Source organism: Phyllobates terribilis, unplaced genomic scaffold (assembly GCF_046119375.1).
Source record: "Phyllobates terribilis strain yellow unplaced genomic scaffold, ASM4611937v1 Scaffold_4453__1_contigs__length_60785, whole genome shotgun sequence".
Lineage (NCBI taxonomy): Eukaryota > Metazoa > Chordata > Amphibia > Anura > Dendrobatidae > Phyllobates > Phyllobates terribilis.
In genome coordinates, this window is record NW_027367204.1 from 14,768 (window position 1) to 28,577 (window position 13,810).

A 13,810-nucleotide genomic window follows, 5' to 3' on the forward strand; every position below is an offset into this window, starting at 1 on the left:
TATCACAAATAGTGCACAGTTTCAATGCTATAATACAGTGAATTAGTAGATGATTGTGCACACACATATATGGTTTGTACGTTGCATCAACAAAAACAACATCTCCAAAGAATGACCATTTGACCATCAATGACCATTTGAACATCAGAATCTTTCATGTAGGTGCTCAAATCTCTGCTTAAATTATTGAAATCGATTAGGGTAACACCAACACTTGGGTATGATCCAACTCGGTTCTTGTATAGCTTAAAAGCCTTGTTGGTGCCAATGTTTGTCTTCAACCAATTCAATATGACGTCTTGATGATGAGGAGTAAGTTCCTTATCAATTTTCATGAAATATTACTGGAATTATCAACCATTGGATAATTATGACGCTCCTTGAATAACTTTAGAGAGTAAGTTTCTTTTCCAACTACTCTAATAATAAACTTGACTTTACAACCACATCGATCAGTAGTCCTCCTACGTTTGGTTGGTGATTCACCATTGCAATCTTCAAATATATCTCCTCCAGATGATGTATGTCCTTCATGACTGCAAAGAACATACTTCCAAATAGTTATTCCATCGTTTGATTTTGATTCTTTTACAAGCCGTATGTTGAACACACAAACAGATGCATAACGATGATATAATGCATTTCCTTTTTCGCTCTTGGAGTCAAAAAAATTGTTTGAAAGGTGCGTAGCTGTGAAGTCAAGAGATTCTGGAATCTCTCTTTTTAGAGCAAAAGATTTGACCAAGTTTAGGCTTGATGTTTCATCATATATGTTAGTTGAGCTTTAATCATCTGGTTAAAGCTTGATCTATTTCTCTTTGTTTTGATGATAACAAACTAATATGTTTAATCTCTTAGTGTTTTTAAGCCTTCCAGGTCATTGACATATTTGTAAGGATGCGCTTAAGTAACTTAGAGATGCGCTTGACTGGTCACAGTCGCGCTTAACACCAAGCGGAGAAAGTAAGTTTCGCAAACGGTGTTTAATAAATCCATTCAAGACCAAGAAGTAAGAGTGATCGAGCTTCGAGGGCGTAGGGACGCGCTTGAATGAAGTTGAAGAAAGTTGATCACGAGGTTCCACTGAAGCTTAGGGTGTGCCAGAGCGCAGGAGAACAAATCTGCACGCTACGAAGGCTGGTAAAGCGGGAGAGTGCAAGTTGCGTGCACAGGAAGGTGCGAGAAGAACTTTACACTCTTTGTGACGCCACTCCAGGGATCGCCAGCGTGGCAAGAGTTTGTTAGAGCTTAAAGCACACGGATTGCTTATGTGGCGTGGATCAACACATGGAGAACAAAACCAAATCACTCCAAGCCGTTGATTAATTCTGGTGAAGTGATCAAGGCACACGGATTGATGAGGTGGCATTTTGCTTAGTCTTTGTTTGTTACACGGTTGAGCTATAGGGTTAGCTTAAGACTTGTGTATAAATAGAGTACTATTTCATTCACTTTAAGTAATTGCAAACGTAGAGAATATAGGAAGCTAGAGAGAGCTTTAGAGATATTTCGTTTGTAATCAGAGAGTGTTGAGAGTGCCTTTGTTCTCCAGAGCTGAACTGAGAGTATTGTAGAGAGAGTGCTTACGAGTGAGCTTCTCGTGTTGAAGCGAGAGATTGTAATCACTTCTTAATCAATACAAGTGTAGTGGTGAGTTTTATCCCGAGTCAGGTAGTGACTTAGGGTTCTCACCGTTTGGAAATTATTGTGTGTGCAAATATAGATGCGCTTTAACAACTTAAAGCGCGCTTTATTGTCTGTCTAACCTCTTCCGCACTCAAGGACTTTAGTAAATTCATTACTAATAGTTCATCATAGGTTAAGCGCAAGCCAAGCATTCAAAGCGCAATTGAATCCTTGTTAAGCGCAACTAAGGCTTAATGAACCTTAGTGACAGAGAACAATAGCTGATCAAAACACGTGTTTTCTACTTTGCTAACGTGTTATTTCCAACAATTGGTATCAGAGCTACAGGTTAGCTATTTGCACTAATCCTTTTACAGGTTCAAAAAGGATTCTCAAGTCTAGAACGATGGCCAGCTTCAACCTCGGTATTTCTCTCGCCAAGCCCCATGTCCTTGTTGAAGGCGAACTTGAATGGTGGCTCACTATGACGAAGAATTACATCCAGCAGATCGACTACCAGTGCTGGAAGATTATCGAAAAAGGTGATGAGAAGATCTCCGAAGCGGATGACTCAAAATGGGAAGCAAAAGAGTACCAGCTTATGGAGAAGAATGCTAAAGCGCGACAGCTCATTCTTAATGCCCTTTCAAGAAAAGATATAGACAAGGTAATGCCCCTTCCCACTGCTCAAGCTATGTGGAAAGCTATTATAAACATGCACTCTGGCAGTGATGATATGAAGGACAACCGTATCTTTGAGCTTAATCGCGAATTTTGCTCCATTCGAATGGGGGAAAATGAGCTCGTCTCTGATTATCATTCTCGGTGTCAAATCCTGTATGACAAGATGCTTTCTGCTGGAATGGAGAAGAAAGCTTGGGAGTATTCTATGGCGTTCATTCATGGAGTGAACTCAAAGTATACAACACTCAAGCAAATTCTTCTTCAGTCCAAGGAAACCCGAGATTTGCCTATCTCTGTTCTTGCAGGTAAATTTAAAGTGCAGGAAATCAAGAACAACGAGGAAAAGCACTCAAACCAAGAAACAAGAGGGATAGCGCTCAAGCTTTCACGTGTACTCAAAAAGCTTGAAAATGATGAAGAAGGAGAAGACGACGATGATAAGGACGTCGCTATGATGACTAAGGTTGTGAAGAAATTCTTCAAGAAACAGGGTGGTTTCAATCAGCGCGATCCTACCTACAAGCAGCGCGACCTCAAGGAGTTCACCTGTTTCAACTGCAACGATAAGGGACACCTTGCTAAAGCATGTCCTCATCTAAAGGTGAATCCAAGCGCAAGCTCCACCGAAAAACAACCCCCTCCTAAACAAGCTTTTGTTTCACTCTGGGGTGAATCTGATGGAGATTCAGATGATGGAGCGCAAGCTGGTGTCTGCTTGATGGCTGGTAGTAGATCAGACTCAGACTCTAGCTCTGATGTTGAGGTAACGGATCTTAACTATGAAATCTTACCCAAGCGCAACCTTATCAATCTTTTAAAAGAATTAATGGTTGATCATAAGTCACTAGCTGATGAAGCTAGGGGACTTCTGGATGAACTTAATAGTTCTAAGGAAGAAGTAGTTGAGCTTTCCAAGCGCTTACATGATAACCCCACTCTCTTGACAAAATCCTGTGAGCGTTGTCATGAAAGCGAGTTGGAAAGAATCTCTTACTCAACCAAGGATGTAAAGCTCGATCAGATTATATCAAAGCTTGACATTCTTACTAAGCTAGTAGAAGCAAAGTCTGTCCCTCAAACAGGCTTTGTGAAAGCTAGACCTGGATTGGGTTATGAACCCCAGGAATCTTCCTCTAAATCCAGCTCTCCTCTATTAAGTGATTTCTCTTCTAAAATCAAATCACTTGAACAAGACCTAACTGCCTACAAGAGTGAAAACTCTCATTTGAAGGGCAGAATAAAGGTACTTGAGGATCAACCTTTAGAAACCAAACAGTGGTTTCATGGGGCAAAAGCGCATCATTTGTATAAGAAACAAGCGCATACCCCAACTCAGCCCTATAAGCCAATGGCTAAATCCAAGGGCAAGCGTCAACGTTATCAACGTTCACATGTTGACAACGGTTGCGCTTCAAAGCACAGAGGTGCGCTTTATAAAGCGCGACCTCATATTGTGCTTGATCTCAATGACCCTAGCTATTATGAGCCTGTTCATAAAACAAGTGAGTCAATAGCTATGGACAATGTTCCCACGAAGCTTGCGCTTCGTAGGGAACATAGAAATTGATCTTTTTCTGTGCAGAATGAAATGAAGAGTAGAAGATTCATGGTTAGCGATTGTTTGTAACGAGCGATCCACTACGGCTACTCTCATTTCAACATAAGGAAGAAGCACAAGACTTCTTCAGGGCAAAAGGCAAGAAAAGATCACGAGACACATCTAGTACATCATTCAAGGACTTAATATCTCGATGTACACTTTCCACGTGATTATCTGAAGCGCAAGGGCATCAAGCTTATTCATGTATCTTCAGAAGGGCAATTGGCAGATATCTTCACTAAGGCGCTTAATCGTCAGGTATTCTTAAACCTCAGGGTTCAGCTTGGCCTTATTCGACTCCATTAAGCTTCGAGGCAATGGCACTGCAAGTATTCCTCTATTTTGACTAGAACTAGCGAGCTTAGTATCAACGTACGAACTATGGTCGCTTGCGCTTGATAGCTTTGAGTCTTCATGCTTTTGATTGATTATTGAAATGAATAAGTATTGAACTTGTCTGACTTGTTTGGCTCGATTTGATATAATCATAATCCATGCATGCTCTTATTTGCCAAAACATGACAATGGTGATCGTCTTCTAGCCATATTACATGCCTAAGAAATGATCCATTGCATAGGTGTCCCTAGCCTGACTAGATGTAACGCTTCTCTCGTCCTTTATTGAGCTCTACATAAGAGAAGTATTCATTTGATGACATAAAGCCTCAATTACCATACTACATGTATATGCACATACGTCCACATCAACTTGAGTGATTGAATGCTCTGATGTCCCCTATATGAAATGTGCATCTTCCTATTCATGAATTTCTTTACATTGTAGTTTGAAAATTGAACTGGACATCACACTCTCACGTCTACTCATCTCAATCAGTGTTATGCTTCTTCGGTTTTAGCATTCAGTGGAGATTCGGCATGCGCTTCAGTGTTCAGCACATATAAGTGTTACAGTGCATCGCGCTTTGCAGCGCATCAGGGTGGAATTCCTTCCTAGTTGGGTTTGCTTAACGATGAAGAAATACCTTTTTAAGCAATTAAAGCGTGCCGCTCGAGTAATGTAACGGCTATAGGTGCGCTGACTATTGATCTGCTACGTCCTTCCAAGCGCTTACTTCATCACTTCATCATCACCAACATCACGCCACGAGATTATGATCGTGATAAGGTGATCATTGCTGACTGTTGTATCATGGCTGCCGTCATCTCTAACCAGTAGCTTCAATGGAAGCGCATAAGGAGCGGGTCGAAAAACGTCTTGGTGAAATAGTGGAGATTATGTCTTCAATGCTGAAGCCAGTCCAGGAGAGATTTAATGAAGAACGAGGTGGTAATCCTTGAGATGTTGTGATGGTTGCGCTTTTAAAGCGCATTTGCTGATTCTCTCTTTTCACTCTGCTCTGTTTATGTGATTTGTGAATTAGCTCGTTAGGTTTCCAGCTCCTCTTGTGGCAGTTTGTACTCAAATGACAATTAAGTATGCTTTTGATTTTTATATCTCTGAGAGCCTTACTAACCTGACCTTTCCTTACTTGAGTAGCTCACTCTTCTCTCTTAAGTTTTGTTTGATGTCTTAGCTAGCAAGCGCACTCTACTATCTTTCTTACCGTATGACTTTGCTTTGAATTTTTCGATGATGTCAAAAGGGGGAAAAACACAGGTAAATTCCTCTTTGATTAAGGGGGAAGTATGAGATCGTGCTTGAATTCAGGGGGAATTGAAAACTGGTATGGTTAAGTACCTTGGTAAGTCATTTTGACCCAATTCCGAATCTGAATACTTGATTAAATTGATATTATTGCCTTCATATTGTTCACTTAAGAAAGTATTCATGAGCTTACCTGTTTACAGTTTGTCATCATCAAAAAGGGGGAAATTGTTAGTTGAGCTTTAATCATCTGGTTAAAGCTTAATCTATTTCTCTTTGTTTTGATGATAACAAACTAATATGTTTAATCTCTTAGTGTTTTTAAGCCTTCCAGGTCATTGACATATTTGTAAGGATGCGCTTAAGTAACTTAGAGATGCGCTTGACTGGTCACAGTCGCGCTTAACACCAAGCGGAGAAAGTAAGTTTCGCAAACGGTGTTTAATAAATCCATTCAAGACCAAGAAGTAAGAGTGATCGAGCTTCGAGGGCGTAGGGACGCGCTTGAATGAAGTTGAAGAAAGTTGATCACGAGGTTCCACTGAAGCTTAGGGTGTGCCAGAGCGCAGGAGAACAAATCTGCACGCTACGAAGGCTGGTAAAGCGGGAGAGTGCAAGTTGCGTGCACATGAAGGTGCGAGAAGAACTTTACACTCTTTGTGACGCCACTCCAGGGATCGCCAGCGTGGCAAGAGTTTGTTAGAGCTTAAAGCACACGGATTGCTTATGTGGCGTGGATCAACACATGGAGAACAAAACCAAATCACTCCAAGCCGTTGATTAATTCTGGTGAAGTGATCAAGGCACACGGATTGATGAGGTGGCATTTTGCTTAGTCTTTGTTTGTTACACGGTTGAGCTATAGGGTTAGCTTAAGACTTGTGTATAAATAGAGTACTATTTCATTCACTTTAAGTAATTGCAAACGTAGAGAATATAGGAAGCTAGAGAGAGCTTAAGAGATATTTCGTTTGTAATCAGAGAGTGTTGAGAGTGCCTTTGTTCTCCAGAGCTGAACTGAGAGTATTGTAGAGAGAGTGCTTACGAGTGAGCTTCTCGTGTTGAAGCGAGAGATTGTAATCACTTCTTAATCAATACAAGTGTAGTGGTGAGTTTTATCCCGAGTCAGGTAGTGACTTAGGGTTCTCACCGTTTGGAAATTATTGTGTGTGCAAATATAGATGCGCTTTAACAACTTAAAGCGCGCTTTATTGTCTGTCTAACCTCTTCCGCACTCAAGGACTTTAGTAAATTCATTACTAATAGTTCATCATAGGTTAAGCGCAAGCCAAGCATTCAAAGCGCAATTGAATCCTTGTTAAGCGCAACTAAGGCTTAATGAACCTTAGTGACAGAGAACAATAGCTGATCAAAACACGTGTTTTCTACTTTGCTAACGTGTTATTTCCAACAATATATAAGTAGATAGTATATTCCACTAGTAGGTGAATGGACAACTTTAATGCAACCTTTCAGCTTTACCTGCAACATAGAGTGAGGATAAAAGTTGTAATTATAAGTGCATAGGTTGTAAGCAATAGTGCATGGTTTGTTTGAAACAATGCATGGTTTTTGTTAGGAAGTGTGTGGTTCTGTGCACTAGTGCAAATAGTAGATTGTATAAGTACATAGGTTCTTTGCATTTGTGCTCATTTTCTCTGAATTAGTGTATGTTTTGTGTACATTAAAGGATTTTTCTCTTAGCAACAGTGCAACTTTTCTTTGCATTAGTGCCACCTTTCTAAGTAATAGTGCGTGAATTCTATGCATGAGTGCATGGTTTACATGCGAAAGTGCAAGAATTTTGTGTATGTTTTCTATGCATTAGTGCATGTTTTATATGGATTAGTGGAATGATTATGTGCATAAGTGCATGGTTTCTATACTTTAGTGCATATGTTTTGTAAGTGTAAGGTTTCTACTCAAAAACTGATTGTGGGTAGCTTTGAGTGATATTGAGTTGAAGATCACAGAATTTGAATGAGATTGACAGACTATACCCGAATCCACTGCATCAAGATAGATTCTAGTAAAATAACCTAATCAGAATCTAGAAAAACATATTAAAAGCATATCATGAAACAGAGATTGAAAACATATCTAAATATCGCTCCATTGAATGAACAATTTGATAGAAGAGAAGGATCGAAGAAACAAAGATTGAAAACAGATAATATAATCATACAAAATGGATAAAAAGAAAATGATAGAGGAATTTACCTCTTCGTGAAATCGAAGAAGGTAAGATCAACAAGGAGCAGAAATATAAATAATAGTGGGAGTACCATGGGTCAATCCCAGAGAAGATGAGATCAACAACCAGTGAAACACATGTAATAAAGAGAAGACAGTGGAAATATAGCGAAGAAGAAAACTCATCGTGAGAAGATGAGAGAGGAAACCGATGAAACAAAACAAAAAAGAGCGGGAATGATGAGTTAATTCAAAAGGAATGCGTGGCTTCACGCACGTGAGACTTTAGCCATTGCATCGAGGTTGATTGGACTATCATCATTCTTACTTCATTCTTGAATAGTGAAGCATTCTTATCTGTCACTTTTTATAAGTGGAACGATAAGATAAAAGGTAAAAAAAACCTTGAGGGAGTCGGATCACTATCTTTTATATGGTAAAAACAAGAAGACAACCCTCCAAGTCCGGACACAATATCTTTCTATTATAAAATACTTAACCCATAATCTTAGAATATGAGTTAAAAAATCCGGTAAAAAAAAAATTCTTAATCTATAGCTTTAAAGAAAATGGATAGAATAACTAATAAAGGCGAGACATGATTTTGTTTGTAAACAAGCATGCAGTTTCCAAACATACCGCAAAGACAATGATAAATTAAAATGAATAATAATTAATGTAGAGCAGTTTTGGGTGAAAAGGGTTGAAAGAATATTACAAGAAAAGATTGGGCTTAAATTCACACAAGGCAGGCATTCCCATTTCCCAGTGTCAGTGGAAAAGGAAATACCATGAGGCAAAATTACATAAAGACGATATACTATGAGTAGAGACGATGAACGTACTAAACCCCCCTTTAGCAGAATTAAAAGGTAATGAAACAATGTGAGATATTCTAAGAAGACAAATTCCACAATTTCACACCACATGAAGGGGGAAAACAGAAAATTTGAACTGAGACACCATTCAGCTGGAAGCTACTGGCTTTGACAACGCCTGCTTCATAGCCTCAGCGTACGTCCTATGTTGGTACGTAAGGGTTGATTCAAGCAAGTCCCAAAGTGAAGTCTTTGGATCCCAACCTGCAAAATTTGGATGAGTTTCTACATTAGCAAAGCCCTATGTATAAATACAGCACTCATTATGCAGTTTCAACATTACCGAGCTGTCTGTTGATAATTGTCATGTCAGGAATCCTCTTGTCACTGTCATCGTACCCTTCACCATAGAACTCCTTTGAGCTCACATCAATAGTTGGTGTCTCAGCTTGTGGTTCTCCACTCACCTTAGCATAAATCTGTAAAACGCTACACTTAGAAACACCAACTGTAGACTAATATCAGGTTATTGGTAAAATTACTGATTGTTCACTTCACCTGGATCATCATCTCAGCAAGCTGTCGAACAGTGACTTCATTGTTAGGGTTACCCACATTGAAGATGTGTCCGTTTGCTCTGGCTGGGTTTTCCTGGAAACAAGGAATGATGTCCAAGTAAGTTCCTTTCTACACAAAAAACACAACCTTTACTATTTAACTTACAATCATCAGCATAACAGCCTCAATGGCATCCTTGATGTAGATAAAGGTTCTCTGAGATTCACCGCCATCTACTAGCTTTAGCGGCTCCCGTCGCAGAAGATTCTGATAGGTAAGTAGAAGAAGACAGTGAGGAAAATGATAAAACAAAATATACAAATGTGGAAAATAAACAAGACTCACGTTGCTGAAACAAGCCAAAACTCTAGGTACACCTTCACTAGGACCGTCAATCCCTGGGATGAAATCCATCCTAGGACCAATCCAATTGAAAGGTCTCACGATTGTGAATTCAAGCCCATTTTCTGCTCCTTCAGCTGCGGGAAAGAAGATGAAGATTGTACACAAAATGCAAGGATCTTGATGATGATGAAAGAAGTTAAAACACTTGATTTACCATATATGAGTCTCTCAATCAGCTGCTTTGCACATGCATAAGACCACCTTTGCTTCTCTATGGGACCAAAAATGCAGGGGGATGTATCTTCTGAGAGCATAAAGTATGCAGGATCCTGAAGTATACAAACAACACAGATACAGTTACAACAGATAAACTCACTAACAAGAGGATCAGACAATTGGTAAGACACATCACTTATAACTACATTGTCAACCAGCAAAACATACATGCAGAAAAAAGGAGTCAAACAAATGAGAAGGTCAGACATTTGCAATCAAACAATGAGAAAGTGGGATGAAAATTCTAATCTAAGCTGCAGAACTTCTTCACTGATATGATTGCTAGTAACGAACACTAAAAAAGAGAATTTTCATGTAATTTGTCTTGATAGAACTCTTCAGAAGACATAAATACATATGTTTACGAAAGCATTGCTATAAAATGGCAGTCTGAATAGCAGATCTAAAGATCAAAACACAAAAAATATATTTAATGACTTGAGCAAAAGGATACATAGAAAGCTACTATTCACCTGACGAAGAGGACTATCTTTGGGAAGGAAGCAACCAATAGTTTTCCCATACACTTCACAAGTAGAGAAGTGGATGAGACGCTTGTTGTTCTCCGAGCAATACTTCACCTGCAAAATTCAGAGTGCCATAAATCAACATCACATGTCCACATCAAATGAAGTCAAAACTGAGATGAAGAAAGCTTCAATTAACAAATCTTGAGATACAAGAGCGGGATAGTAGCATACCACTGGAAGCGCATCGATGAAGTTGCTGTAGATCGTATCCAAAGGACGAGTATTGTAGTCAGCGGGAGTACAGATTGCAGCCAAATTTATCGTCTGCACCACGAAACACAATCAATATGCTCAATTTTGCAAAAAAGTTGCATACAGAAGTGGTTTCAGAACGAATCCATATAATACATTAGCAAAAAAACGTCGTAATTAGCTTAAGGAACAATCAAAGTATCAAGCATTCAGAGTCCCAGTGTTCTTATCCACAGAACCAAATCTAGTACAAAATGAGCAGGAATTTTACGATTTCAGTATCAATAGTCAATACGAAAGACTTCGCTATTTAAAGAAAGAAAGCAAATGGATAAAAGAAAATACCAGATCCGCCATCTTGATGAGGCCTTCAAGCCTGGAATCGTGCTTGATATTAATCCTGTGGAACTGGATTCGGTCAGCCCAGGGGAGAGTATCCGGCTCGAGGAGGTGCTTGATCTTGTCATTATAGACATCCACCGCCAGCACCTTGTGTGGCGTCTCGGAAATCAGCTTCTCACAGAGGTGCGAGCCGATGAATCCTCCGGCGCCGATCATGCATATCGTCAACGGCTTGATAGGCTTCCCGTCCAGATCTACTCTCGTCGGTGTCGCCATTTCACTTCTACTTTCTATCTCTCTTCTCTGACTAGTTACAGAAGGATATATGAAGAGATCTTCGCGGTGGGAATTTATATATGGAAGGCGATGAAAGGAAGGAGGCAATGACGGTGAGTCGAGTGGGGCCTACTTGTATGGGGTGTATGTACTCCCGGCTGCAGGAGATTGAAGCCACGCGTGAAGGTAATATCTCTGGAGCTGAGCTGGCCACCTTGGGTTGACTGGGAAAGATTGAGTGCAGCGAGGGTGCACCGTACATACTATATGCGCTGTGGCTCTGTCGGTGGTGTGATTAGTTGAGATAATTGCAAACTTGATCGGTCTGTGAAGATGCTTCTTTTCGGAAGGTGGCAGATAAGAAAAATCTAATAAGCTTGCCTCTAACATTGGGCAAGATATTATTAAATTGAATCAATACTGTTTTCCATACTACAAATTGTAGGTTAACAACATAGAAAACATTTTTTAGTACCAATCTAAACATTTTCATCAGTTATCAAAATTAGGCCCCGTTTTTTATAATTTTTCGGAAACGTAAACAGAAAGGAAACGTATTTAGATAACTTTGACGTTATTGTTCATTAGTTGAGGTGGTTTCACGACTTGCAACTCACTAGGAGATGGTCTTATGACTCCTTTCGGCAAGGGTATTTGTTTCCGCAATACGAATGAGGGGTTTCAAATACCCTTGACGAAGGGAGTCATACAACCATCTTGCATTGCATCACAAATTGCGAAACCATACCGACAAAAGTACAACAACGTGGAAGTTGTCTAGATTCGTTTCTTTTCCGTTTACGTTTCCGGTAATTAATACCAAGGCCTTAATCTATTCATATGATATATTACTTTGTTAGATTTGACTATTTAGTCCGGTTAGCCCGCCCATATTCCCGCTTATTATTAATATCATTTTTAAATAGAAATATAATATATTTTGAGTTATATCTAAATTAGAAAAACGGATGTCAACCGCTAAGGTCCAAAAAGTGGATGACGCAGTCCCGAAGCTCTGCGTAACAAATTCGAAGTGATTTTTGTGAGTAAAAATCACTCCGCATTTGTTATGCGGAGTTCCGGTACCGCGCCAATCACTTTTTAGTACTGCGCGGTTGAATGCCCTTAGAAAAATGTAATATTAATACAGTATCATAAAACTAGCATATGTCCCGTGCCATGCACAGGGAATATTTATAAAAAATATTTGTTTATAAGAGAGTTTATCATAAATGCGAGATTTGATCAAGTTGTGAGATTTGATAAGATGATAAATATTTATTAGATAAAATAGTGATACATGGTGAATAATACTACTATAACCCAAATAATAGATAATAATGAACGACTCCAAATTTAACTTCTATGAAACAAACTAAAATCTAACTTAATTTCTTTGTAAACTTTATACATAAATTTTATTTAAGTAGTTAATATTTATCATTTTGACAATATTTGATATGAAAAGATCATATTCATATAAAATATTTTATTTTACTGAAGGATGTATTGGTTTTATTAGATTTTATTGATCTCATAAATAAATATCACTGTAATAAGAGATTTTAGGAATAATATATGTTGTTAAATAGAAAATCGCTTAAGAATAAGATTTGATTAGCAAAAAATTAATATATCCAAATGTAGCTTTATTATATATATATAGGTGATGTGAATAAATTAAAATATTAATAAAGAGGGGAGAGAATAGTGTGACAAATAGAGGATTCACACATAAGCGATAATGGGGTATAAATTCTTGAGAAAGCTTGAAATAGTTTTGCTTTAATAGATATAAAGATATGATCACTCTTATTAAGCCAATCATTCATGACCTATAAAATAATTATGTGAGCCCATATTTTTAAAACAAAAAAGCTACCTTATTTGAAATTAAAAATATAGCAAGACTAACCTAAGCCTAAAAGCTAAAACAATTCTCACCAACTGCTTCTCACAACCATTACTACTATTTCTGTCATTGCTTCTTAATTATCAATCCTAGTAAACCACTTCTGCGCTACTCCATTGTGTTCCCATTTTACCATTTCACTATTTCAACTAACCATTTCTCACAACCATGTAATTTTACTTTCTTCAAGCTATATATGTAGTGTTGTGTATTTTTGTGAAAATCTTTGTAATTGTTGTCATTGTAGAATTATGACGTATTAATGCATTAAACATCTCTTAACTATTTTATTGCTGTGTAAAATGGGTCCCATGGGCAGCCCGCGTCCGCCCACATGGGCGGATATGGGCAGTCTTCCAAACCCGTTTCTATAAGTTGTCTGGATCCGGCCCGCTAATGTGGACATAATTTTTGATAAAGCCCGACCCGAAAACCACCCAGACCCGCCCATGCTCAGGTCTAGTGGCACATCATTTCATGGAGTTTGCGCAAACAAAAAAATCAGTGGCGAGATCTTCCACAAAAACCGAGTACAAAGCACTTGCGGACACCGCTGCCAAACTTATTTGGTTGCTATCTCTATGCTAGGAACTTGGTCATGTCAATTCGCAACAGCAGGTTATATACTATGGTAATCTTGGGGCTATTGGCCTTAGTGCAAACCCGATATTCCACTCTCAAATGAAGCATATTGACATTACTCGTCATTTTGTCCGAGAACGAGTTCAAAAAGAAATGCCATGTGTAATATATCTCAAATGATGATCAACTGACCGACATTCTCACAAAAGCAATGCACGTCCTCGATTTGATGACTTATATTCCAAGTTACATCTATCCTTCGTACCGTTT

General features: G+C 38.7%; 1 protein-coding gene across 1 annotated transcript; it reads right to left on the bottom strand.

Moving 5' to 3' along the window:
- Positions 1-8,675: 8,675 nt before the first annotated feature.
- LOC141249293 (uncharacterized) lies at positions 8,676-11,046 on the bottom strand. The gene is made up of 9 exons (XM_073669580.1): positions 10,774-11,046; positions 10,408-10,500; positions 10,180-10,287; positions 9,645-9,759; positions 9,431-9,564; positions 9,251-9,352; positions 9,086-9,178; positions 8,871-9,006; positions 8,676-8,791 (listed from the first exon to the last, which is right to left on the bottom strand). Exons 1-9 carry the CDS (start codon positions 11,044-11,046, stop codon positions 8,676-8,678), a joined length of 1,170 nt encoding a protein of 389 aa, XP_073525681.1.
- Positions 11,047-13,810: the final 2,764 nt, after the last annotated feature.

Excerpts from the sequence above, each read along its gene's own strand:
- LOC141249293 (XM_073669580.1), bottom strand. The coding sequence starts at position 11,046 with ATGGCGACACCGACGAGAGTAGATCTGGACGGGAAGCCTATCAAGCCG. Across the intron at positions 10,501-10,773 it reads TCATCAAGATGGCGGATCTG|ACGATAAATTTGGCTGCAAT; the intron begins GTATTTTCTTTT and ends TTCGTGGTGCAG. Across the intron at positions 9,565-9,644 it reads GATTGAGAGACTCATATATG|CTGAAGGAGCAGAAAATGGG; the intron begins GTAAATCAAGTG and ends TCTTTCCCGCAG.